At 33.4% G+C, this 26,204-nt stretch overlaps 1 protein-coding gene across 1 annotated transcript in view; it reads left to right on the top strand.

Moving 5' to 3' along the window:
• Meltrin (disintegrin and metalloproteinase domain-containing protein meltrin) overlaps positions 1 to 26,204 on the top strand; it is a 94,466-nt gene that overhangs the window by 58,497 nt on the left and 9,765 nt on the right. The window contains exons 2-12 of the mRNA XM_090115656.1: positions 10,764 to 10,858; positions 15,813 to 15,968; positions 16,284 to 16,416; positions 16,879 to 17,042; positions 17,714 to 17,884; positions 18,319 to 18,488; positions 19,428 to 19,730; positions 20,861 to 21,038; positions 21,609 to 21,749; positions 22,623 to 22,741; positions 25,934 to 26,097. Coding sequence (XP_089971782.1) covers positions 10,764 to 10,858; positions 15,813 to 15,968; positions 16,284 to 16,416; positions 16,879 to 17,042; positions 17,714 to 17,884; positions 18,319 to 18,488; positions 19,428 to 19,730; positions 20,861 to 21,038; positions 21,609 to 21,749; positions 22,623 to 22,741; positions 25,934 to 26,097 — 1,794 coding nt within the window. The remainder of the gene's footprint in view (positions 1 to 10,763; positions 10,859 to 15,812; positions 15,969 to 16,283; positions 16,417 to 16,878; positions 17,043 to 17,713; positions 17,885 to 18,318; positions 18,489 to 19,427; positions 19,731 to 20,860; positions 21,039 to 21,608; positions 21,750 to 22,622; positions 22,742 to 25,933; positions 26,098 to 26,204) is intronic.

Below are 26,204 nucleotides of genomic sequence, written 5' to 3' on the forward strand. Positions count from 1 at the left end.
CGCTCTCATTTATATTTTCATTTATAGTACTACCTAGTTGTTGTGGGTAGTATCACAGAATAAAGTAGCAGCAAAAGCTGAGAAACATTATTTTGTTTCTTTTCGTATTTGTTTCTGATTTTAAATGTTTTGGATTTTGGAATTCATTGTTCACATTTTTTGAGCTTTTTAAGCTAGATTTATATTTTTGTTGTTTTGTACTGTTTTTTGTGTGTTACAAATTTAAATATTATCTGCTAACATTAATATCATGCGTTAAACTAGTTCAACATTATATCGATTCATACAGCTACCTACATAATGTAGTACAAATAACTATGTGTAAATCTCAGTGTATATTTCACAAAAGCTATTAAATTTGTTAATAGCCAGTTAGTGAAGTAATCAAAGGCGCAATGAAATATTACCGTATGCAATATGAATAGGGAATGGATAAACGACATGCGTGTGCGCATAGCCGTGACTGCGCGGGCGCAGCTGACGGACGGATATTATTATTACACTAGCAAAACACCGTGACGTTGTCTGCGTATCACAAACATAATTATGGGAAATGCAGGAATAGATTTATTAAATAACGTGTAAGGCTCGATTATTTAAATTGATCATATTGATCCAATATCAAAAATTTATTTATTTAATAATGACCAGGCCTTTAATTTATTTCTTACTAGCGGTCCGCCCCGGCTTCGCCCGTGGTACATATTTCGCAATAAAAAGTAGCCTATGTCCTTTCTCGGGTATCAAAATATCTCCATACCAAATTTCATGCAAATTGGTTTAGTAGTTTAGGCGTGATTGAGTAACAGACAGACAGACAGAGTTACTTTCGCATTTATAATATTAGTATGGATAGCTTACCTTTTAAGGTCGAATAGTAACAAAAAGATTCTTAAAATATAAGCTTAATTAATAAAATTCAACACAAAGACCTGGCGCTTTAATCTTCTTATATATAAAAATGAATCGCAAAATGTGTTGGTAAGCGCATAACTCGAGAACGGCTGAACCGATTTCGATCATTCTTTTTTTATTATATTCCTTGAAGTACGAGGATGGTTCTTATGTAGAGAAAACGTAAACATGTACCACGGGCGAAGCCGGGGCGGACCGCTAGTTAACAATGTTAATAAAACGTCATTATTTTAATGTATTTTTTGCATTATTCTCCTCAATCAACATACACTTTGCATTGTAGTACCTACCAACTACTAAAAAAACAATAGCAGATAATATACTTGCTGTTTAATATAAGCTTTTCTCGTAAAAAATAGTTTACCAACAATTATATTTAATACAAGATTTATAAATGGTTGTTATATCGCCTGAAACTGGTTTGTCGAGGTGAACTAGCAACAGTTGAGATTAAAAATAAGCAGAACTTAAACGAAATAAAAAAAAATATATATCGCACAGTTTAAAATGGCGGGATGAAATATTAAACAACCCTTGTTGTTTATTTGTTGATGCTGAGAGGTTTGAACTTTGAATGATATACGGCTTCGAATCCTGCGTAAAACCTATTTCAAATTTATTTCTATAAATATACATCTGATTTCGAAATTATAATGCTAATTATTAACCTACTCTTTCTCCTATAGGATCAGTTTATTTATATTAATGTAAGGGCAGATACATTTGATATCTGTTTCGCAGATTGATTTTCTTCACAGGCATGTCTTTGTATCCATCAGGAATCGAACCTTACATCTCTTGTTTCAAACCTTGTCGCCATTTATTTATTATTTCCTTTGACTTAAATTCTGAGAGACTGAATGGTGGACCATCCTGCAAAAATTCAATTATTTCAATGTATCTGCTTATTATCCACATCTGGATAAAAAAAGTTGAACACTCAAGAAAAAGATTACGATGAAACCAACACATTTCATAATTATTCCTCATAACCCAATTTCGACTAAGGTCGTTAACATTCACCATTTCAAATCGTCAAGACTTCTTCTTAAAGAGGGCCTTTTTTTACAATGGCGCCGAAGCCGTTTTTGAAGTGAAACTTCTTTAGGCGCGTTGAGAGTAAAATTTCAACGTCGCATGGCAACACCGTCACGTCATGGAGTAAGGCAACGATTTTGGTATCTTTATCAGTTTCACTATTGACACGTGTGCTCGCACACATGCTCTTTTTTACAATGGCGTCGAAAAACGCATAAAATGTCCTGCGCTTTTTATACCGTGACGATGACGCACGAACTGTGAACTTCCTTCCATTGTCAATGGGTATCTACGGTTAATGAACTGGCTTGTATTCAGTTTTTAATATGCGTTTTGTAGATACCCTTCTATGTTGTTAGTTTTTACTTGATTGGTAAAGTTGGAAGGAAGTGGGTAGATTTTTTGGTCTTAAATTGGAATGAGTGAGATACTTTAATTTAATGTAATTTTTTGAATTACAGTTACACAGTTACATGCGTTGTTATGCACAATTTTTGACCTACTTAAAGGTAAACAATATTTATAATAGGTACATTAAAAAAAAATGTTATTCTGAAAGTAAGCAGTTTCAATGTAGGTTTGAGTGGTTTAGATAAATCTGGTTTGTGTATTTCGAGAATTTCGAAATTGCGTAAGTAATTGACTTATTTTGCGGTAAAACAATTTATATTTTACAGAATTTTGCCTTATATGCCTACTGTGTCTGGAAGTCAATGACCATATTTACTGCGAAACTTAATTCTCTAATGGGAAAATTAATTCATATTCAGCGACTTAATTGAAAAATATACCTATTTTCTAATAAATATACTCGCCTTGTATCAATATTTTGCCTCATCAATAAGAGTTCTAATTCGAACAAAACCTAGAAATGTGAAAAAAATATAACCCTTAAAAACAGTCTACAAAAATACTTTATATCATTTTAATAAAGGTACATTATTGATATATCAATAATAAATTAAAAGAATATGCAGTTAATATATTATGTTACTAGGTTGCCGCCCGCGGCTTTGCCCGCGCAGTCAAAGAAAAACCCGCATAGTTCCCGTTCCCGTGGGATATCCGGGATTGCGTCATTTTCCCGGGATAAAAAGTAGCCTATGTCCTTTCTCGAGTATCAAAATATCTCCATTCCAAATTTCATGAAAATTGGTTCAGTAGTTTAGGCCTGATTGAGTAACAGACAGACAGACAGAGTTACTTTCGCATTTATAATATTAAGTATGGATTTATGTAATAGTATTACGACTGTAGCACAGCCGTAATAGTAACCTATATCAATATGTACACATAGATTAAAGCATAAAATAATTTTGAATATCCTTGATCTCGATTATTTGCTAAACTGATTATTAAAATCAGTTCATGCATATTGCACAAAGGAAAATGCATTACAATACATAGTATGACTATGTACCATGTAATACCTGAATCGAATTGAATCTTAAATATTTGAATAAAATCGATTTTATACCCAATGTTTATACCTCACGATTCATCAAATCACAAATGGTAATATGCATGTATGATATAACATACCTTGGCATATGAAATCACATAATATTTATACTAAAATTATAAAAAATAAAAAAATATAAGTTTTTGTCATCATTACTCAAAATTTTAAGACCAATGTATAAAAAATTTCAAAAGTTATACTTAATAACAAAACACGGTTAAAACAAACGTTATTACTTATTATACAACAAAAAAAATTTCATTTTACAATAAATTATTTTAAAAATATCAAAAAGAGATTTTTAAAAACTTTTCATTCAATTATCACGTGTGCGAATTGCAATAATCTCCTACAGAATACGAAATGTAGCTTACATTGTTACACTAGTTATATAAATAACAGTTTATAGTGAGTGTAACCAAAATAACCTCAGTATTTAGTCGCAAACAACTTGTGTCTTTCTTTTACTAGATTCCAAATGGATTAGTGTTTATGAATCATGATTGCAACAGGCTACTTTTAACTCTATTCAATTATGAACTTACCATTGAGGACAAAGGAAACTGGCTTAGTTATCTTCCGCATTCTATAAATTTATAAAGATTTTATTGTATTTTGTACTAGCTGTGCCTGTGCCGTGCGGTTTTTCCCGTTGTCGAACACGCGGACATAATCATATATTTCTGTAGCTTATCTGTTAATCAGCCCCCCTATGCAAGTGGCTTTCTGTTAGCGTAGCGTTCAATAGAATAGACTACGAATGTATGAGATTGACGTAAGCTGTAGATACGTACTTGCATAGGGGGGCTGATGTTATTACCTGATGGAAAGACTAGTTCGTGAAAGAGTTACAATCCTGTACATACATCCATCCTCTTGAACTTTCGCATTTATTTTAGTTTTTGGTAGAGTAGGATTATTATGAATTTGTAGTCGATTATCGATATAAAGAAAAAATAAGAGAGGCACTAGTTTTATACATCACCATGTTTATTAGAGAGCTTCCTACTTGATCGTAAAATAATTATTTTAACTATGAAGCAATAAAAATAACATTACTATGTGACTTCAGAATTTTCTTATTAATTTCCGGGTTTTTATGCTCTAACAGTAGTTATTTACTACTATCAAACACGTGTATCGAATAAAATAAAACAAAAATTAAACGTAAACATAATAAAAATACCAGACGTATCATTGCAATGTACCAGGAAATCATAATGAGATAGAAATAGTGTTACATAAAGGGCGTAAAAACTTGCCCGTAGTTCAGTACATAGTATAAAGAGACTATGCTTAGTATGCCAGTTATGCCACAGATAATATAATACTATAGTAGTACCGTGTAATATTTTAATATGTTTATTGTGTGCTAGTTAAATCAATTTATTTGAAAACATTGTAATGCAATTAATTATATTTTATTTCATTCTCACTTTGCCTTCCTACATTGTACGGATAGTTCTTAAATTACAGCTTGAGTGATTTGAAAATTAAATATTAGTATTTTTTTTGAATACCAAATAAGGAAATAATCTGGGGGCACGGTAGTGCCCCCGCCAAGACGAGCCAAGCGAAAGCGAAGCGCACGGGCACTACCTACCTTTTCTCGAAGCGCTTCGACGTTTTTTTGAACCCTCATAACTTGGGTTTGGATTATGCTAGATCAACAAAATTTTCAGGATATATTGTCAATAGCGGACTTATTGAACATATTAAGTTTTAATTACATTAGCTTTTATACTTCAGATTTTATTTATATCTAAAAAACGCTAATTTCGTCACTGACTCACTGATGATCATCAAAATTCTTAAGGTATTTCCTAATGTCCTAGAAAGCTGAAATTTTGTATGTAAGCTAGTATTAGCACACAAACAAGAAAAAAATTATAAAACTTGTAACTTTCATCCCCCAACCCCTTAAACTAGGGGATAGGAGTTTGTATGAGACCTGTAATTTTAAATTAAATTTTGATGACGCTAGAGGTCTAATCTAATAATCTAAAACTTGGTTCCTCTAGATATTTATATGTATAGGTACTCCTTGTTAAAAAAAAAAATTAAAAATTTAATCGACATATATTGAGACATATACTTCAGATCAGATCATATAAATATGAATGAATAGAAGTGTTGCGAACGTCTCCTGCCTCTTACGTCCACACAGTAGCTAAAAATAAAAAAAATTGTCCTTGACAAGAGAGTGGGCTATAAAAAAAGGCGTCTCTGATGTGCAAGAAATACACCCCAAAAAAGAAGAAAAAAATAAAAAAAATTTTGTTACAAACAACTTACAAAAAGAAATGAAATCCCACCAAAAACATTTTCATGTAAAATGTTGCCAAGACGAGCCCATATGACTCGCACTGTCAAAAAGTTATCAGATCTCATGTAGAGCCAAGCTTCTAACACTACACGCCCTAATGGCGCCGTTTCATTAGTCGATAGGGCCCGCATGCGGGGTGCGAGAGATTTCTGGAACGCGTGCCACAGGGCCAGCATTCGGGGAACCGTTTTCATTAGTCGATAGGGCCCGCATGCGGGGTGTAGGGAGAACCTCCATTTTACGTCGCCAGTTATTAACAAGAGTGGCACTGAAACAGACGTTCTTGTCATGGATCAACAATTAATGTTATGTGGACATTTGCGAATCCATAAAGTGATCAGCCATTTTGTGCAGCGTCTTTATAATCCAACAAGCACTCACGAATGAAATTGAATAATGAAAAAGTATTTGACTTAAGACCCGCAAGCTGTATATTGACCGATGAATTTCATTGGTCGATATCACGGTCGGTATTAAGCATGCGGGGAACTTGTTTTCATTGGTTGTTATCTCGCCTGCGGGGACTCCCCGTATGCTGTATACCGAACGAGTTAACGACTAATGAAACGGCGCCATAACTCTACAAGGCCTAACTTCACAAACTCTACACCTTAGTCAAAATATGTGGCTTGGCCGTTCGTTACTACAAGAACTATTGTATAACACAAAAGTAATGAACAGTGAATTAATTTTTCACCTTACGTCGATGTGAATGTAGCGAAATGGCCAAGCCACATATTTTGACTAAGGTGTAGAGTTTGTGAAGTTAGGCCTTGTAGAGTTAGGGCGTGTAGTGTTAGAAGCTTGGCTCTACATGAGATCTGATAACTTTTTGACACTGCGAGTCATATGGGCTCGTCTTGGCAACATTTTACATGAAAATGTTTTTGGTGGGATTGAAATATTACAGAAATAATTGTGAAATTATATTTCATATACATGGGTGATTCCAGTGAAGTGTCTTGTTTTGATAAAAATATGCCCTATCAATGTGTGAATATTAATATTTTAAATCCTATCTATGTAATACATACATTAATTAAAAGATTTATATTTCCAATTTAATAATTGGTATTTTTCCTTATTAATAATGTTATCTTTTGGTTAAATAATACTTAAATTTTATAATATCTGCATCCTGCGGTTTTCCGTGATAAAGTGTGCAAACATCACATTTTAACACTCTGTTTTTGGGCATAATAAGAAAGAAAATTCAGAATTTCAATATTTGATCAGTGGCTATAAAGCTTATTTTCTTTTTTTTTTCAAATGTTAATCATAGCAATCAAGCTATCTTCATGTCAAATTTTCTCTAAATCGATTTGGCCGTTCAGTCGTAGAGAGAGACACACATTACGTTTTTATATCTTAATCGTAATATTATAAATCTCGTGTCACAATGTTTGTCCTCAATGGACTCCTAAACCACTTAACCGATTATAATAAAATTCGCACACCATGTGCAGTCCGATCCAACTTGAGAGATAGGATAGTTTAAACATGTAGGTACCACGGGCGAAGCCGGGGCGGACCGCTAGTAAGTTTTATATAAACGTTTTAAAATTGTTTATAAGCAGTACAAATATATATTTTAAAGTGATTCATATGCCGTTATCTTAGGCACTTAGATCCCGTTAAGACTCAGACATGGCCATACTATATCCCGTAAATCAACGCTTATCAAGGTATTATCTCTATAAGAAACCTAGAAATGTTCTCTGACTACATTTCTAGACATATATTTAGTCTAGTCCTAGATAATTATTTATTTATTGATGATTGTGTAGGATTTGAATAACATTATGGTATACTGCACTATTTCGATGATAAAAATCCTACTAATATTATAAGTTTGTGAGGGTGGATGGAAGGATATTTGTTATTATTTCACGTAAAAACTACTGAACCGATTACAATGAAATTATGTAAGTATGTAGGTAGCTGAAGACGGGTTTTTTCCTTTAATTGAGGCGGCAATATTATATATTTTATATGATTTTAAGCTTCTAGCTGTTGCTTTTTACTTTAATCACGTTCATTTAGTTTAAAAGATATAAATTTTATCTATATACATATATTATGTATTTAATATCTCAACTTTAATTAGCTATATGTATCCTAGCTTGTATTAAAGTTAATTAAATAATAAATATTTTATTATTGTTGTAGGTATATGCAAAATAATGAGTAGGTACTTAGTAATTACAGTTAAATAACATGTATATGCACAATTAATGTAACCACAATGCAGTTATTAGCAATGTTATTGTTTTTCATTTCCTATAACGATAGTGTAAAATTTTCCTTTATAATAGACTGTATGTTTGTTTACCTACTATGTTATGTCTGCATAATTGGCATGCGAAAGCCAATTAGGAATCATTTATACGATAACTATTTTTGCAAATGTTAAAAAATGCATGCTCGGATTAAAAAAATATCTAATAGGTATCAATAATTAAATTTTGTTTATAAGTAGATATTTTTCTAATTATTCGCCGCGGGTGGGTTGATCGCGTGCATTTTAAAAATCTTCACATATTATATGTACATTTAAGATGTAAAATCAACACTTCAATTGTCTGGTATTTATTGGTTTTTAATATTTAGAAATTATCAATTATAATACTGCAATACGAAAATTTCTGAATTAAATTATGTAAATAAAAAAAAATAGTGTGTCCTTTATATATTTAGTCAGCAGTTTCAAAATATGTATAGTTCCAAAAGTTTTAACTAAGTATTTGCATATAAGAATTAAGAATGTATCATTTGTATAAGTAACTTCACAGTTAAAAGTTGTATGGAATATGGATAATGGATACAGAATATAAAGTACCCAAATAATATCTATGCATTGTGCCAATTATCAGCCAAATTAACTAAAAATGGGTCGTCTATAATTGTCGAAAACAACGCGTGTGGCGGTCGCCTCGTCGCTGTAGTGAACTGTGACGTCATCCAGTTATCTATTGTAATTTATATGGCTATTATAATTATTATACGAATAGCTGGGTGTATGAACGTTTATTGGCGACATTTAGCACTGTTTGTCAGTGTGTATTGTTGTATGGAAATGATGTATGTTTTGTTAAATTAAGTTTTGAGGTTGGATAATAGAGCGGTTTATTGAAGTTGGAGTTTCAATAAAATTCTCTCGTCCGGTGCATTAGGTAGGTTACCCACCACTCGTAGTTTCAAGGATCAGGTCATATAAAATTAAAGATGTGCAAAAATGTCTTGTCTAGCTGTAACTAATTGCTATTATCTGCTATAAAGCTTTCGGTATGGAAATGTAAATATGAACTCCGTTTAACAAAATCAAGAAGCACTTCTTCTATATACTACCTATTACAGATCTTAAGTTCTGTAATAAGAATTCACTATTATTAAAAATCGACGAGTTATACAAAAAAATTGAAATTAAAATAAGCGTACCAACCCAAATTATGTCCATTGCGATGTGATAAATGAAGTGACAATTGTTAGGTCATCGATCTTTATCTAGGCACGAAATGAACTAAGCTAGGCTTATATGCCGTTTAGTCATGCGACTTTTATTTGTGTGTTTAACCGCATTGTTAAACGAAAGTAATGATACTTATATATTTTTTTATGATTCTAGAGCATCATAAAAAATGTTGAGTATGTAGTGGTTTTAAAACAAGAATATGTTAAATTTCATCGAAAGCTGTCTAATTGTTCAGGTGTGACGAGCAAACTTTTCTACTTGACGCTGACTAGGCTTTCTTTTCTCTTCCTATATTATTATTTTATTAGATTTTATAACAAACTACCTTACTGTTAACCTCTTCGGAAGGGGTAGGCCAGTTAAGTCGGCAACACATCTTCGGACACGTCTGTAGGCTGTAGGCCTATGGGCTGTGGAATTGCTTACCATCAGGCGATCCACATGCTCGTTTGCCTTCTTTCATATAAAAAAAAAATAACTCCGTGGGAATTGCATCCTAAGTTTCCTTAGTATCCATATTTCTAAATGATTCCAAAAAGTTGCTTTGTTCTACTGCATATTTTTTACTAGCTACTCGCCCGGAACCACCTGAATGCTGAATGTATGTGAATATATGCTCTACGAATTAAGCGCCAAATTTTTTTCTTATAAAACTGAATGTGAAGCATGTATACCGAAGTGATAATTCGCGACAAATTCGCGCAGCACATTGTTATGTTGATGAGCAAACCTGTCAGGAATCTTATTGGGATACTAAGTGACCCACTGCTAAGTGCTAGGCGTGGGTTCGATTCGTTAAACAGAAAAACACTAGGCAAGTAGAGTTGTGGTTCGCCCCCACTTTCCGTAGATATTTTATATGTTTAATGTGGGTCAGTAGGTATATTTTAAAAGAGGTTTTGTGATGTTTTTTATTTCAAAATATAGACGATTAACCATTATCACGGCTAAGTACACTTAGCCGGGGCGGACCGGTAGTAAAATATAAAAGTAAATAATAAATCACAAAGGTACAGCTTTAATATGTGTAACCGGGCGGCCTTATCACTTCAGATGTATGTATCACTTATGTATGTATCAATATCTAAATATATTATATTAATGACTATTATTTAAATGTAAGTATATTAAATTTTATGTGCACAAATTTAAATTTAATTTAATACACAATATACGTATATTATTCATATTCATTTACTTATTATATTTATAAAGTATATATCGATTAAATTATATTTAATACAGTTTGCATACCGAACGGAAATACATCCACTGTCAATAAGACATCCTAAGGCGGCCACTGAAAATCAGTGATGACACACTGAGTGGTTGGCCTAATGATGGCATATGTATTTTTTTTAAGTTCCTTTTTTTTCATCTATATTGTATCTTTTTTTTCATAATATTATGTCCATAATAAAGTTATTTCATTTCATTTCACTTAAAATCGTATACTTTCAACAGTTTAATCTGTGTGATCATTCCAACAATAAACTCCATATTAATAATTGATAACAACTAAATAACTAATTACAATATTTTTGTTACAGGAAGCCCAGCAGCAGAATTCACCAGGCACACAATAGTGCGACCAATCCTGCATCATGCGAGAACGAAGCGAGAGATAACGACCACTAGACATACGGTAAGAGATTTATTTATTTATATATATTTATTTATAACACTTTAATATACTGACTAAAGTATGACAAGAAATTGCTATAATTATAACAAAAAAGGCATCGTTTGTACTAGATGCAGCCTTATAGCTTAGCAGCAATCTCTACCAGTCAACCTGAAATTATAAATAGAAAGATTGTATTGTGCGTTTGTTTGCAATTGATAGGCTCGAAACTACTGGACCTTTTTAAATGATTATGTTTCACTAACAGAAATTTATTCTATTTTGATTTTATTCCGAGTAAACAAAAAGTTAAAACATAATTTTCACGGTACCATATTATTGAATTGTCACGTCATTTTACGTATAATTGCAGATGTATAAATTCATATTCGTGTGAAAATAAAAAGGTATTTTGAAAATTGTTTACATAGTTATGTAGTAATAGCTCGACCTAATTATTAATACCTGTTAAAAATGATGTGAACCAAAGTCGTGTTGTGGTTGTAATTTGATACTGTAACTCTAACGACTCTCACCTGCGTTCCACTGCCCATATCGCGCATGTCACAGTCATCTGGTTGAATCTGATATTTCATTGAATGCCTGGCGCGCTCATTGGATGTCCACATTTAATTAAATGACTAGGCTGAACGAATTTTGTTAAATAAAAGCTCCCATAAACTATTTAATTTCTTTTGAGATTTCTTATTACATCAAAATGTAGAGAATATATTTCTAGCTATTTAATCTATATCAAACTGTATCTTATTCTGTTCAGGCGTAAAAGAGTAGTAGAGAGACGCACTTTATAATATTGGTAACTAGTCATTTTAGTGCAAATGAGGATTCTATAAATCCCATGTTTTATTTCTATAAAATAAGAAAAATTATGGTTTTTTCTATAAACATATCTCTTTTATAGCATTGAAAATCAAAACAAAATGCGAACAGATATTAAAATGTCATTTCCTTCCTAAAGGATAAGCTAGTTCCTATGTCATTGGTCTATTTTCAGCCCTAGATAATAATATTAATATCTTGAATTCCGGAAATAATATAAAATGTCAATATGATAGAAAAACTATTGTTATTATTTTTATTTTAACACTAGATTTCCGCCCGCGGCTTCGCCCGCGTTTTCAAAGGAAAACCCGCATAGTTCCCGTTCCCGTGGGATTTCCGGGATAAAACCTATCCTATGTGTTAATCCAAGTTACCCTCTATATGTGTGCTAAATTTCATTGTAATCGGTTCAGTAGTTTTTACGTGAAAGAGTAACAAACATCCATACATCCATACATCCATACATCCATACATCCATACATCCATACATCCATACAAACTTTCGCCTTTATACATAATAGTATAGTATTTTAACATTTCCGAGGTCATATGACTCATTCGACATTTTTAACTTATACATTTTTGCTATGTATGTCGCTGTATTCAGTATTGGTATTCCAATTTCCAATGAAAAAAAAAGAAAATATACCTGATATAATTTAGTGAAATTATGAATCTCGCTTCGTCACTTTATTGCACTTGCCATTATTTTCATATTATGAAAGTCAGTACTAAGTATACGATTAAAAAGAAAAATAAACGTTTCTACTTTCTAGTTTAGTATTATTATTATATATCATTTATGGCAGAGTATTCGTGTTATTATTCTTTAAGAAATTACTAAAATTTCCTTCTGAAATAGTTGTTTATGACATACTAGCTTTCCGCCCGCGGCTTCCCCCGCTTTGTCTAAAACACAATAAATTATGTATATACTAAAACCTTCCTCTTGAATCACTCTATCTATTAAAAAAAACCGCAACAAAATCCGTTGCGTAGTTTTAAAGATTTAAGCATACATAGGGACATAGGGACAGAGAAAGCGACTTTGTTTTATACTATGTAAGTATGTAGTGATGATGTTTTAGATTTTTTTTAATGGCTGACAATTTTCATGTTTTCTACACATTTGCACATTTCACTCTTCATTTAACGGCTAAATTGGGCCGTTAGAGAGTTTTTTTCCTGCTTCTGTAATAAATAAACACAGTAATGTTTCAGGTTTTTGGTTATTATTCAATTCAACAACAAAAAGCCTCAAAACTTTCCAAAAGTTTTCCCATCTATTTAATAGATAAATAGCAATCAGATCGAATAAATCGTCACTCCATTATATTAATAACAAATTGTAATTCGTTGTTAGACAAGCTCTAAATACAGTTTAATCATTGCACAAAAAATAATTTAAAATGCCATTCGTTTTGCCTTATCAGAAATAAATTATCTTAATCCAGCGTGAAGGTTGAAGGCTTGATCCAAATTGCGAAATTAGTTTATAATTCCAACAATTACTCATACTCTAATATTTGTTATGCTTTTCCTTGCACTAGATTTTTAGAATATTATTTTCCGGTCAGGTTTTGATTTTGGTTAAAATATACGATAAAAAGAGGATATTTGAATGTTTTCCGGTAGATGATTAATTCAAATTAATCTCATTATAGCTTTAATAACGCCAATATTTAAGGGAAATAATATTTCCTTAATAGAATCCAACGAAAATTGTGATTTAGCATTTATCTTAAAAATTATGAGGAAAATCTGACTCATAAAGCCGGCTACTCACGTACCTGCCGCAGGGGCACATTGGAACAATGTCGGTTGCACGGCCGCGGGAGATAGGAGCAATTTTTTTTTTTATAGAATTGGAAGGCAAACGAGCAGACGCAATGGCCGATGTTGTTGGCAGAGTGCGTCGCCCATTGACGTCCACAACATACGTTGTGGGTGTTGCCTACCATAGAGGGGAATGGGATGGGATAAAAACGGTCATATGGAGAAAGGAGGAGCTAACCGTGAATTAGGAAGCGGTGTGCTTTTGGCCTTTGAGAAACACGTATGCTTTTTTCTTAAAATTACTCAAGTCGTAGTTCCTCGCCGGAAACACAGTTGATGGCAAAAATTTCAGTTGTTCCCTAAATTGCCCCTGCTTGCCTATACACATCACAATTAATTCTTAAGGAGCCAATTAAGAGTGCAATTTCAATATTGCCCCTGCTGCAGGTACGTGAGTAGCCGGCTCAAGGAACTTAGCGTCATTTGTTTTAGTTCATCTGTTTAATTTAATATTTGTTATTATGATCACGTATATCCTAGTTTCATAATAAATTAGATCACAATATAAAGCTAGCAATCTAGGTTATAAAATTATCATAATTTTCATATTATGTTATGTTTGACGTCATTACTCAGAAATTAAGTCTCTGCATGCAGAAAAGTTTCGATTCTGTTAAATATAAATATTCTATGCCTATGATCTTATATCTAGGTACGCATTTTAATCATGGTAGAGGCATCAGATTAGATTTAAAGGGAATCATGTTAATTAATAAAAATTAAAAAATTATTTAAACAATACAAATGCCCAAACTACCAAGAAATTATACTTGATACGGGTTAATTTGTTTTAAATTATAGTTTCGCAAACACTTTTTGCAATGGACGGATATGGTCAAATACTTTTGACCTCTAAGATTAAAGGCCTCGGTCCATATATCATTGCGATATAAATGTTTCAAATGAAACGTCAAAATTTTGTTTGTTTTTCTTTATGCAGCTGTTTAGGGTTGTTACGGTTGGTATTCAATAGGTGTGAATAGGGTTGTCGATTTTTTATGTAAATACCTATGTCAGTTTTACAACACTTTTAATTCATTAAGGACTGATTTTTCAATCCTTGGTTAAAATTTATTCGTCGAATAATGTATATAACTACCATTCAAAAACGTATTCTAATTGCCCGTATTTGACAGTTTACGTGACATTTTAATACATAATATTATCTTGTAATACTTTATTGAACGAATAAGTTTTATCCAAGCATTGAAAAATCGGCCCTTAATGTACCTATTTTTATTTATTATTCTACTCGATTGGACTTGCGAATAAGAAAGCGAATTATATCGATATTTTATCAGATTCAATAACCTAATTAGAATTTGAAAATTTTACGTATTTGTGTCTGAATAAACACACAATCCATACTAATATTATAAATGCGAAAGTAACTCTGTCTGTCTGTCTGTTACTCAATCACGCCTAAACTACTGAACCAATTTTCATGAAATTTGGTATGGAGATATTTTGATACCCGAGAAAGGACATAGGCTACTTTTTATCCCGGGAAAATGACGCAATCCCGGAAATCCCACGGGAACGGGAACAATGCGGGTTTTTCTTTGACTGCGCGGGCGAAGCCGTGGGCGGAAACCTAGTTATAAATATAACAATTTAGTTACGTATTAGCATATTCAATGCAATTTTTACACAGTCATGGAATTTTTAACAAATAATTACGATAAAACTTATAAGTAATTTTAAATATTCTCTTTGTATAAAACTATATTGTAGATAAATAACATATACTTGATTTTGAATTTTGACAACCCTAGGCTATTTTTTAAGCTCTCCAAAGGTAAAAAGCACGCACGCACGGGATACTGCATACAATTAGATTAAGATTCTTTTGTGTATTGTTCCGTATTTGGATGAGTTTTAAATGGAATCTCATATGGCCATTTCCATATTCTTATGTCGTTGAATGATAATTGTTAAGAACTTTTTTTTAGAATGAAAGTTTTTTATTCTATATTAGTATATATTCAAAATATTTAGTAATCAAAATATTTAACGAAGAAAAATACGAAACCAGCTAACGGTCTATGAACACTAACTTTTATGTATTCAATATAGAAAAAATATTTATTGATGTTACTGTTGCTTTGGTACCCGAAACTTTTGTTAATTTATAGTGATAGGTACTAAGGCAGCTTAGCATATTTTTTTATGATATTTCAGCAAGTAATAAACTAATAATTGAATATATAAAACTAATCTTACTATCTACTATACCAGTACTATTTCTACTTAAATTACTTGAACTCTTACTCAATATATCGCCCCAAATTTCCAGGACGGCATCCACCACCCAGCGGTGACGTTGACCATCAACATTGACAACGAGGACTACGTGCTCGACCTTCGGCTGAACGAGGGGCTGGTGGCTGGTGACCATGTGGTCAGGTACCAGAGGAACGGGGAGACGGTCTCGGAGAAACCGAGTTTAGAGGTGTGTATGATGGATGGTGATAATGACTTAGTTGCGGTGGAAAATTATTGGTTATTTTCATGTCTCAACATACAGTAAAGATAAGATATGAAATTTTAGAGCTAAGAAGTGACTTGTTATTAACTGAAAACTTTTTTGTATTATAAAGAGCGAACTACATCACAAATAATATCTAAACTATGATTATTCACAATACAGGAAATGTAAAACAAAATCGCATTGCAGTACTTGCATATTACATATTTTATGTTGTCCAAAATCTTTCACAGTATAAATCACCCCAAAAACCGCTGATACATTACTAATGTTTTGCAGGATTTGGACATATGCCAGTATTCTGGCACGGTGCGGGGTCGGGAGGGGTCGTGGGCCGCGGTGTCGACGTGCCACGGGGTCAGCGGGGTTATATACGATGGCAGGACCATGAAGTATATACAGCCGGCTGAAGGTATACACATAATTATTAGTTTGGTTTGGTTTGTTTTCACTGGAGGAATAGGTATCTTAAGTAGTTTACTGTGATGGTTAACTCTTACTACCTTGGCTCAAAGGACATATTAATGCACTATGCTGGCCATACAGGCTGGAAAACCGATACTAAATATACACACATCAACAAAATCTCGTCATATTTTGTATTGTGTCAAATATCTAAAAATCTGTGAAGAATTTTGTAATATATCAGATATCTTTTAAACTGATTGCATGGTCGTTAAAGATGCAGAACCGTTGTTGAATTTCCACAATAACTGATTCCTACGTAAAAACGTGACATTTGCTCGATGTTATCGTTCAGAGGTATTTGCGAAACCGTGACTTAGTATCCACGAAATCGCTTTTAGTTGTTTCCGATGGTACAAAACAGCTTCTAAATACATATAAAAATAACCACAATAACTTATATTTTCAGACAACAGAATAGACTCAAACCACTACGTCTACGACCATACAGACATGGGCACTAACTTTAAGTGTGGGTACGCGGGCGGAGTCACGAATAACAGAAGCTATGACCCGGAGTTAATGGATAAATATGAAAAGGAGAAGAGTTTAAAGCTTAGCAGGACTTCCAGGGTAAGAAAAACCTATAAAATTTTAATCCTGGGTACTGGATTTAGTGGTGATAAAACTAAAACTATGGTTTGTTATGCTTTGGTTTGTTTTGTCCAGCCTATGTTTTATAGGAATTGTTGATAAAGGGCAGTTTGAATGCAGGTATATAGAGTTAACAGTTTTCTGTGGTTTTGAGTATCCATCAAGAATCGAAATTCTAGAATATTTGGTATAATCGAAACATTTTTTTTTCTTAATAAATTTCTAGTGAGTGTAGTCATGGGTTTGTCTTGGTAATAATTCTTGTAATCATTTTATTGTGCTTATACGACCAGAAATTATCTACCTATCACACTTTCAAAGCTTTAATAATAATTTAGTACAAATGTACCGTGTACGTCACTTGCAAAGTGCTGGAATACAAATGTACGACACTTGTAAAGTGTTCTTATACAAACGTACATCCTGTGAAAAGTCTATCAATACAAATGTATACCCTCGAAAAGTCTTCCAATACAAATGTACATCCCATATTCCCATGTAAAGTCTTATAATACAAACGTACTTCCCGTGTAAAGTCTATAAATACAAATGTACACCCTCGAAAAGCCTTCCAATACAAATTTACACCCTGAAAAAGTCTTGCAATACAAATGTACATCCCATATAAAGTCACCAAATACAAATTTCAGTACAAACGTGACGCCGAAGAGATACAAGTGCGAGGGCCGTTCAACGCCAACAAACTATCCAGATATGTGGAATTAGTGCTTGTTGCTGATCATCGAGAGTTTAGAGCGAATGGAGAGAGTATTAGCCTTATACATCATAGGCTGAAGGATGTCGCTAATATTATTAATTCTGTGAGTATGTAATAACATTTAATGGGTAAAATATTAAGTTATAAGTATCCATGTTGATTAGAATGACAATATAATTTTTGAACAGCTCTAAATAAGTTTTAAAATAATTATTTTCCATGACAAACAGACGGATAAAGAGATTATTGCAATTATAAATACACAATATGTTTACAGTACCTAAGATAATTTAAAAGTCAACATATACTTAGAAATGTTCCTAAGATAATTTAAAAGTCAACGTATACTTATACATTTGTATTGTTGCATTATAAAGTGTTCTCCTATTCTAGACATGAAAACCGACAAATTAAGCGTCTAGCAAAAATACCCAGTTGAAACTACAATTTTATATAATTTCTTGCTTATTGGGTAAATAGTAAATACCCCAAATAACAATGTCTAAACTATATTTTAACATAATTTATTTATTCCAGGTATACGCCCCACTAAATATATTCATAGCACTAGTCGGTATAGTCGTTTGGAGCGAGCGAGACGAAATAACGCTAGAGGAGGACGGCGATAAGACTCTCACCTCCTTCCTGCATTATAGACGCGAGAGATTGGTCAGGGATATACCTAATGACAATGCACATTTGTTGACGTGAGTTTTTGTTTATTTATTTAATAATAATGAAAATTTATAGATTTGTCGTGGAAGAGTCAGAAAATACAAAGGCTAAATGTTCTCTTAAGGGGTGTTAGGCGGTCAGCGAAAATTCAGAGAGGTAACTTCAGGATTTTTTTTATCGAGCAAAATTTTTCCAATCGTGTTTTGGAAACAGTCATCCCATCTCATACGTTCTGTAATACATATTAGAAATTTTCAATTATAGCTCATAGAAAACAGTCCATTTTGCCGTTTTCACCTACTAAGGGCCCTTAACAGATATTCGGGATAGTTGTAGATATTTAGGAAATGTTTATTTTATTTGATTGGGTACCTACCTTTTCTTTCTCTTTTTAACTTGAATAGGAAGAAGAAAAAGCATTATTTAAGAAATATTGAAATTGTATTTTATTTGATTTTTATTACGCGATTAAACTGCTAATAAACATGTTACAATTATACCAATACTAGATTTCCGCCCGCGGCTTCGCCCGCGTTTTCAAAGGAAAACCCGCATAGTTCCCGTTCCCGTGGGATTTCCGGGATAAAACCTATCCTATGTGTTAATCCAAGTTACCCTCTATATGTGTGCTAAATTTCATTGTAATCGGTTCAGTAGTTTTTACGTGAAAGAGTAACAAACATCCATACATCCATACATCCTTACAAACTTTCGCCTTTATAATAGTATTAAGATTATTATACCAATACTAGCGGTCCGCGCCGGCTTCGCACGTGGTACATGTTTACGTTTTCTCTACATAAGAACCATCCTCGTACTTCAAGGAATATAATAAAAAAAGAATTATCGAAATCGGTTCAGCCGTTCTCGAGTTATGCGCTTACCAACACATTTTGCGATTCATTTTTATACATAAGATTATATGTATAATATTACACCAATAAAATGTATTTCCATCTTTACATACACAGGCGGCAAAAATTCAAAGATGGCGTCGTCGGCAAAGCGCTCAAAGGACCAATTTGCACGTTCAACTTCTCAGGGGGCGTGGCCACAAACCACTCTGACGTCATAGGTCTAGTGGCCATTACTATAGCGCACGAAATGGGCCACAACTTTGGTATGGAACATGACACAGATGTGGATTGCGAATGTCCAGAAGAAAAGTGTATTATGAGCCCTTCGAGTACGTCAGTTACGCCTTCCCATTGGTCGTCTTGTAGTTTGCGATCGTTGGCTCTGTCGTTTGAAAGGGGCATGGATTATTGTCTGCGGTAAGTCTATCTGATGTTTAGTCTATGGTATGTGTATGTGTGTTAGTGATGTTTTAAGTTTGTTGATTTATTTATTTTATTTCGTTTAATTGTATAATTTTTATTTCATTATGGACTCATGTCTAGATTTTCATCCCATCCATTCTGACGTGACGTCACATGTTTTGTACTTCTCTATCTGCAATAATAGGCATGACGAAAGATTTTCAAAACCTCTTCCATAATGTGTGTATACGTTTATTAAACAAGGAAAACCCTATATTTCGCTAATATACTTAAATTTAACGAAGATAAAAGCCATTTTTCAAAAAATATTTATTAACTGTGCTAAAACAGCTCACAGGTGTCATGGCGTAGGCGTGACGTCACTCTTACGTAAATACGTAATTATCTGTATGCATAGCGAAGTAAAATTAAACAAATATTTAATTATAAAGTGTTATAGAATCTTATTTCAAAGTTTATAAGTGGTGTGCAGTATTTCAATGTGAATCTGCATAAAAATAATACCCAAAAAAAGTGTTAGTAATTGTTTAAAGTAAGAAAATAATATGAAATGATTGTATAAATTTGACGCAGAGAAACCCGAACCACATAATATTCGTGAATTCGCAATTAAATTTATGTTCTGAATCGATAAAGCATACGTGAAAAAATAGAAAATAAATAAAAATGAGTATTCTCAGCATATTCATAACAACAAAATACACCTGCCGCGAAGTTGTTGTGAGTTGTTTACCTAGACATGACGTCACGCGTGTTTCAGTCAAAATGGCCGACTGCAGAATTTCAATTTTTTATTTTATTGATAATCTCATTAATCTTAATGTTTTTAATATTTCTAAGTCACTATTTTTAATTTATATATTATACATTTTCCCTTAAAAACACTAATTCGAACATTTATGGATACTGTCGTCATGCTTATTGGTTCATTCAGTAAATCATGTCATTTAACGTTATATAATTTATCTTTCATATTTAGACCGATATTATTTTTTAATCATTACAAATTGCAACCTTTTAAAAATGTGGTGTTAAAAAAATGTTTTTTGGTTCATCATTTTTCATTTCACTTTAATATATTTATCTCGTATATATGTATACTTAAAAAATAAATCAATTTCCAGCAACAAACCGAAACGCCTGTTCGAATCGCCCACCTGTGGGAACGGTTTCGTAGAGCCCGGGGAACAATGCGACTGCGGATTGAACCCCGCACCCTCTTGTTCGGCGTGCTGTGATGTAGCGACTTGCTCGTTATGGCAGAATGCGACTTGTGCGGTCGGAGAGTGCTGCGATACAGCGGTTGGTTGATAGATTGATTGTTTGTTAGTGTGGTTGATTGATGGTTAATCGATTGATTGATGTGGGGTAGGGGGATGGTTGATAAGTTTACTTCAATCATTCAATCAGAAAAGTTTATATACTTTAGAGACTTTATCGACTAGGAAAATGTATGGAATAAGTATTCAAGTCATAAATTAATTAATTAATATAGATTTATTATAGTACGTTTATGGAAGTAATGTGTAACGGACATATTAATAAAGAAAATAATTTGATTGTCTTGTTGTCTAAGTCTTACCATACACTAGCTGCTCCGCGCGGTTTCACCCCCGTGGCTCCACTCATGTTGGTCGTAGCGTGATGATATATTGCCTATAGCCTTCCTCGATAAATGAGCTATCTAACACCGAAAGAATTTTTCAAATCGGACCAATAGTTCCCGAGATTAGCGCGTTCAAAAAAACAAACTTTTCAGCTTTATAATATTAGTATAGATAATAATGTAATCATCCCTAATCAATTGATAAACTCTCTATCATCTTTTTACAATATAAATACTCTATTTATAGCTTATAAATAAACTTGCAGACATGTCGGCCAAAGTCAGCGGGCACAGTGTGTCGGTCAGCGGACAAAGAGTGCGATTTGCCCGAATATTGTACGGGACACTCGGAGTTCTGTCCCAGTGACGTGTACAAAATGGACGGCACCCCGTGCTCTAATAATCAGGTAATGTGTATTTTATAGTTGGGTAAATGTATTTGGTAAATGGTAAAAATATGTGGTAAATAGTAAAAATATTAGTTGGGTAAAATAATGTCACGGTAAGGTAATGTGGTAAGTAATAAAGCTTTCAGGGATCGACCGAAATCACTTTTTCCAAATTTCAGCAGTTTGTATTCAACTTAAAATAAACAAATTGAATTAAAACAACTACGTATGGAAGTCGAAGTAGAAATAGTGAAAGGCATTTTAATTATGTGTTCACACTTACACTTTGCATTTTATCACTTACATAAAAACGTTGTCACTTACACTGCCACTTTGTCACTTACAAGAACACTTTATCACTTTGTTGCATTTAGAAATTTCTCTCCGTTACCACGTTCGCTTTAAAGTCTTTGAAACGTAAATAAATAAATAATATCATGAATGAATCACGTTTAAAGTCCGTTACAAATTTTCAAACATTAAATGTAAGTTAAAGTAGTAGTGTAAGTGATGAAGTGTTAGTGTATAATAATCGAGTAAAACTCATGAAATACAAGTAAGGCAGAGGTTCGAATTCCGTCTTCCGTGTTCGATTTGTTTTCTACTAGCTTTCCGCCCGCGGCTTCGCCCGCGCAAACAAAGAAAAATCCGCATAGTTCCCGTTCCCGTGGGATTTCCGGGATTGCGTCATTTTCCCGGGATAAAAAGTAGCCTATGTCCTTTCTCGGGTATCAAAATATTTCCATACCAAATTTCGTGAAAATTGGTTCAGTAGTTTAGGCGTGATTGAGTAACAGACAGACAGACAGAGTTACTTTCGCATTTATAATACATAATATATTAGTATGGATTCTTAAAAAATTCTTACCAAGTTTAACTTATTAATTACAGGCGTACTGTGTGCGTGGTGGGTGTCGTACCCACAAGGATCAGTGCCTTTTGCTGTGGGGCTCTACCGCGGACAGCTCGGATACGAGATGCTATACATCTATGAATGTTAAGGGGGATAAGTGAGTTATTTATTATTTTAACTAGCTTCAATTTAAAGTATGTTTGTCGTATGTGATATATTTATTGTTAAACCTATGTTTTTCATGATTTTTAGTTTTTATGTACTTGGGTACATAAGGTTGTATTTTGTAACAGAGACCGATACGTGTAAACATTCAAACATTAATATTTTGTACTATAAGTATGTATATTTATTTGAGAAACTCGATTACAAAACACATTACTCAATTTTATACCCATTGCTCTACATAGCGAATCATTTAAAATCATCAAATATGTATATAAGATTCTCGTGTCAGAATGTTAATAACCATACTCCTCCGAAACTGCTTGACCGATTCTCATCAATTTTTACGTGCATATCGGGTAAGGCAGAACAACTTTTGAGCAACTATTGAATTTCTTGCCGGTTCTTCTCCATAGATACTGCTTTCTGGATCGATGGTAAATGTTAAAAATAACTACGTTAAAAACAATCGTCTTCAAAAACGGAAAAGTGAAAAATAAAAAAGATTTGATATTATTAATTACTAAATATTATTTAGATCTGCTGTTTACTAAAAAGGTACACGGGCTACACCGGCTTGATGTCGGTGCACGGGCTTAATACTAAGTGCTTAGTACTTGGCACCGACTTTAAACCTATTTAAAAAATAGCACATCTAAATAATATGTAGTAATTAATAATATCAAATCTATTTTATTTTTCACTTTACCGTTTTTGAAATCGGTTAAAAATACGTTATGACGATTCAAAAGTGCTTCTAGAAGAAGTCTAATTGAATAATAGTCCATTGAATAAAAAGTTCTAGAGTGCGTGAGTTAGTAACGTAAGATGTTTCTTCGGAAACATGTCAAGAGTCCCTAGGTAATAAACATACTAAAACCCCGGGCCACTAGGAGGAGCCCCGGAGTGGGGGGAGGGGGGAAATGGGTCCATTTTTTCATTTTTCGCTTGAATCTCAAAAACGGTACATGTTAGAGAAAAACTTTCAAGGAAAAGTTGAAAGGCCATAAAATTATCTACAAGTTGTACCTGAATCATTTTTTCCTATATCCTACCGTTTCTGAGTTATACGCGGTAAAACATGATTTTGGCTCAAACAATTTCCACATCAATCGATCAAAAAATATTTCTTTCTTCCAAAAAACTCAAATGTGCAACTTGTGACCGGTACTGATAGATTGCTCTTAATTAGGTCTATAATTGGTAAAATAAACACATTCCTCCATGGAAGCCTTTAGGAGGAATCGATTGTCAAAATATTATAATATGGTAGTTTGAGTTACTGAACTTGATCTTTTTATTTTTTTCTTCCAAAAAACTCAAAAGTGCAACTTGTGACCGGTACAGATAGATTGCTCATAATTGGGTCTATCATTGATAAAAATACCAGATTCCACCACGGAGGCGTTTACGGGGAATTGAATTTTATTAGGGTAGTTACGATACTTGAACTTTTTTTTTTTTCTCCAAAAAAACTCAAAAGTGCAACTTGTGACCGATACTGATAGATTGCTCTTAATTAGGTCTATAATTGGTAAAATAAACACATTCCTCTATGGAAGCCTTTAGGAGGAATCGATTGTCAAAATACTATATTAGGGTAGTTTGAGTTACTGAACTTGATCTTTTTATTTTTTTCTTCCAAAAAACTCAAAAGTGCAACTTGTGACCGGTACTGTTAGATTGCTCTAATTTAGGTCTATAATTGGTAAAATAAACACATTCCTCCATGGAAGCCTTTAGGAGGAATCGATTGTCAAAATACTATATTAGGGTAGTTTGAGTTACTGAACTTGATCTTTTTATTTTTTTCTTCCAAAAAACTCAAAAGTGCAACTTGTGACCGGTACTGTTAGATTGCTCTTAATTAGGTCTATAATTGGTAAAATAAACACATTCCTCCATGGAAGCCTTTAGGAGGAATCGATTGTCAAAATACTATATTAGGGTAGTTTGAGTTACTGAACTTGATCTTTTTATTTTTTTCTTCCAAAAAACTCAAAAGTGCAACTTGTGACCGGTACAGATAAATTGCTCATAATAAGGTCTATCATTGATAAAAATACTAGATTCCACCACGGAGGCGTTTACGGGGAATTGAATTTTATTAGGGTAGATACGATACTTGAACTTTTTATTTTTTTTTCTTCCAAAAAAACTCAAAAGTGCAACTTGTGACCGGTACCGATAGATTGCTAATAATTAGGTCTATCATTGATAAAAAAACCAGATTCCACCATGGAGGCGTTTAGGAGGTATTGAATTTTATTAGGGTAGTTACGATACATGAACTTTTTAACTAACTACCCTAATAAAATTCAATTCCCCGTAAACGCCTCCATGGTGGAATCTGGTATTTTTATCAATGATAGACCTAATTATGAGCAATCTATCTGTACCGGTCACAAGTTGCACTTTTGAGCTTTTTGGAAGAAAAAAAATAAAAAGTTCATGTATCGTAAGTCGTAACTACCCTGATAAAATTCAATTCCCCGTAAACGCCTCCGTGGTGGAATCTGGTATTTTTAGCAATGATAGACCTAATTATGAGCAATCTATCTGTACCGGTCACAAGTTGCACTTTTGAGTTTTTTGGAAGAAAAAAATAAAAAGATCAAGTTCAGTAACTCAAACTGCCCTAATATAATATTTTGACAATCGATTCCTCCTATAGGCTTCCATGGAGGAATGTGTTTATTTTACCAATTATAGACCTAATTAAGAGCAATCTATCAGTACCGGTCACAAGTTGCACATTTGAGTTTTTTGGAAGAAAGAAATATTTTTTGATCGATTGATGTGGAAATTGTTTGAGCCAAAATCATGTTTTACCGCGTATAACTCAGAAACGGTAGGATATAGGAAAAAATGATTCAGGTACAACTTGTAGATAATTTTATGGCCTTTCAACTTTTCCTTGAAAGTTTTTCTCTAACATGTACCGTTTTTGAGATTTAAGCGAAAAATGAAAAAATGGACCCATTTCCCCCCTCCCCCCACTCCGGGGCTCCTCCTAGTGGCCCGGGGTTTTAGTATGTTTATTACCTAGGGACTCTTGACATGTTTCCGAAGAAACATCTTACGTTACTAACTCACGCACTCTAGACCCCCCTTGGAGGGACTCATTCAATGGACTATAAATGTTTGAGTTTAATATAAAATTCGCAATCCACTGCTCGTCCAGGAACGGCAACTGCGGCTACGCCCGCTCGGACTCGTCAGTGTACTACAAGTGCCAGCCGGCGCATGCGCTGTGCGGCCTGCTGCAGTGCAGACACCTTAACGAGCGGCTCGAGTTCGGTATGGAGTCTGTTGCCTGGCTTTCGGCCACGTTTATTAATAATAACGGTGAGTTCTTTTTGTAATATTGTGTTTTTTTGAAGTGAAAACTTCTTTAGCGGCGTTGGGTATAAAATCTTAAACTCGCGTCAGGACACGTGACCTGATCGAAAAAG

The sequence above is a fragment of the Colias eurytheme genome, chromosome 23, assembly GCF_061535395.1.
Source record: "Colias eurytheme isolate Ceu_HAF_F1 chromosome 23, ilColEury1 Martin Lab GWU primary, whole genome shotgun sequence".
In the NCBI taxonomy this organism is placed as follows: Eukaryota; Metazoa; Arthropoda; class Insecta; order Lepidoptera; family Pieridae; genus Colias; species Colias eurytheme.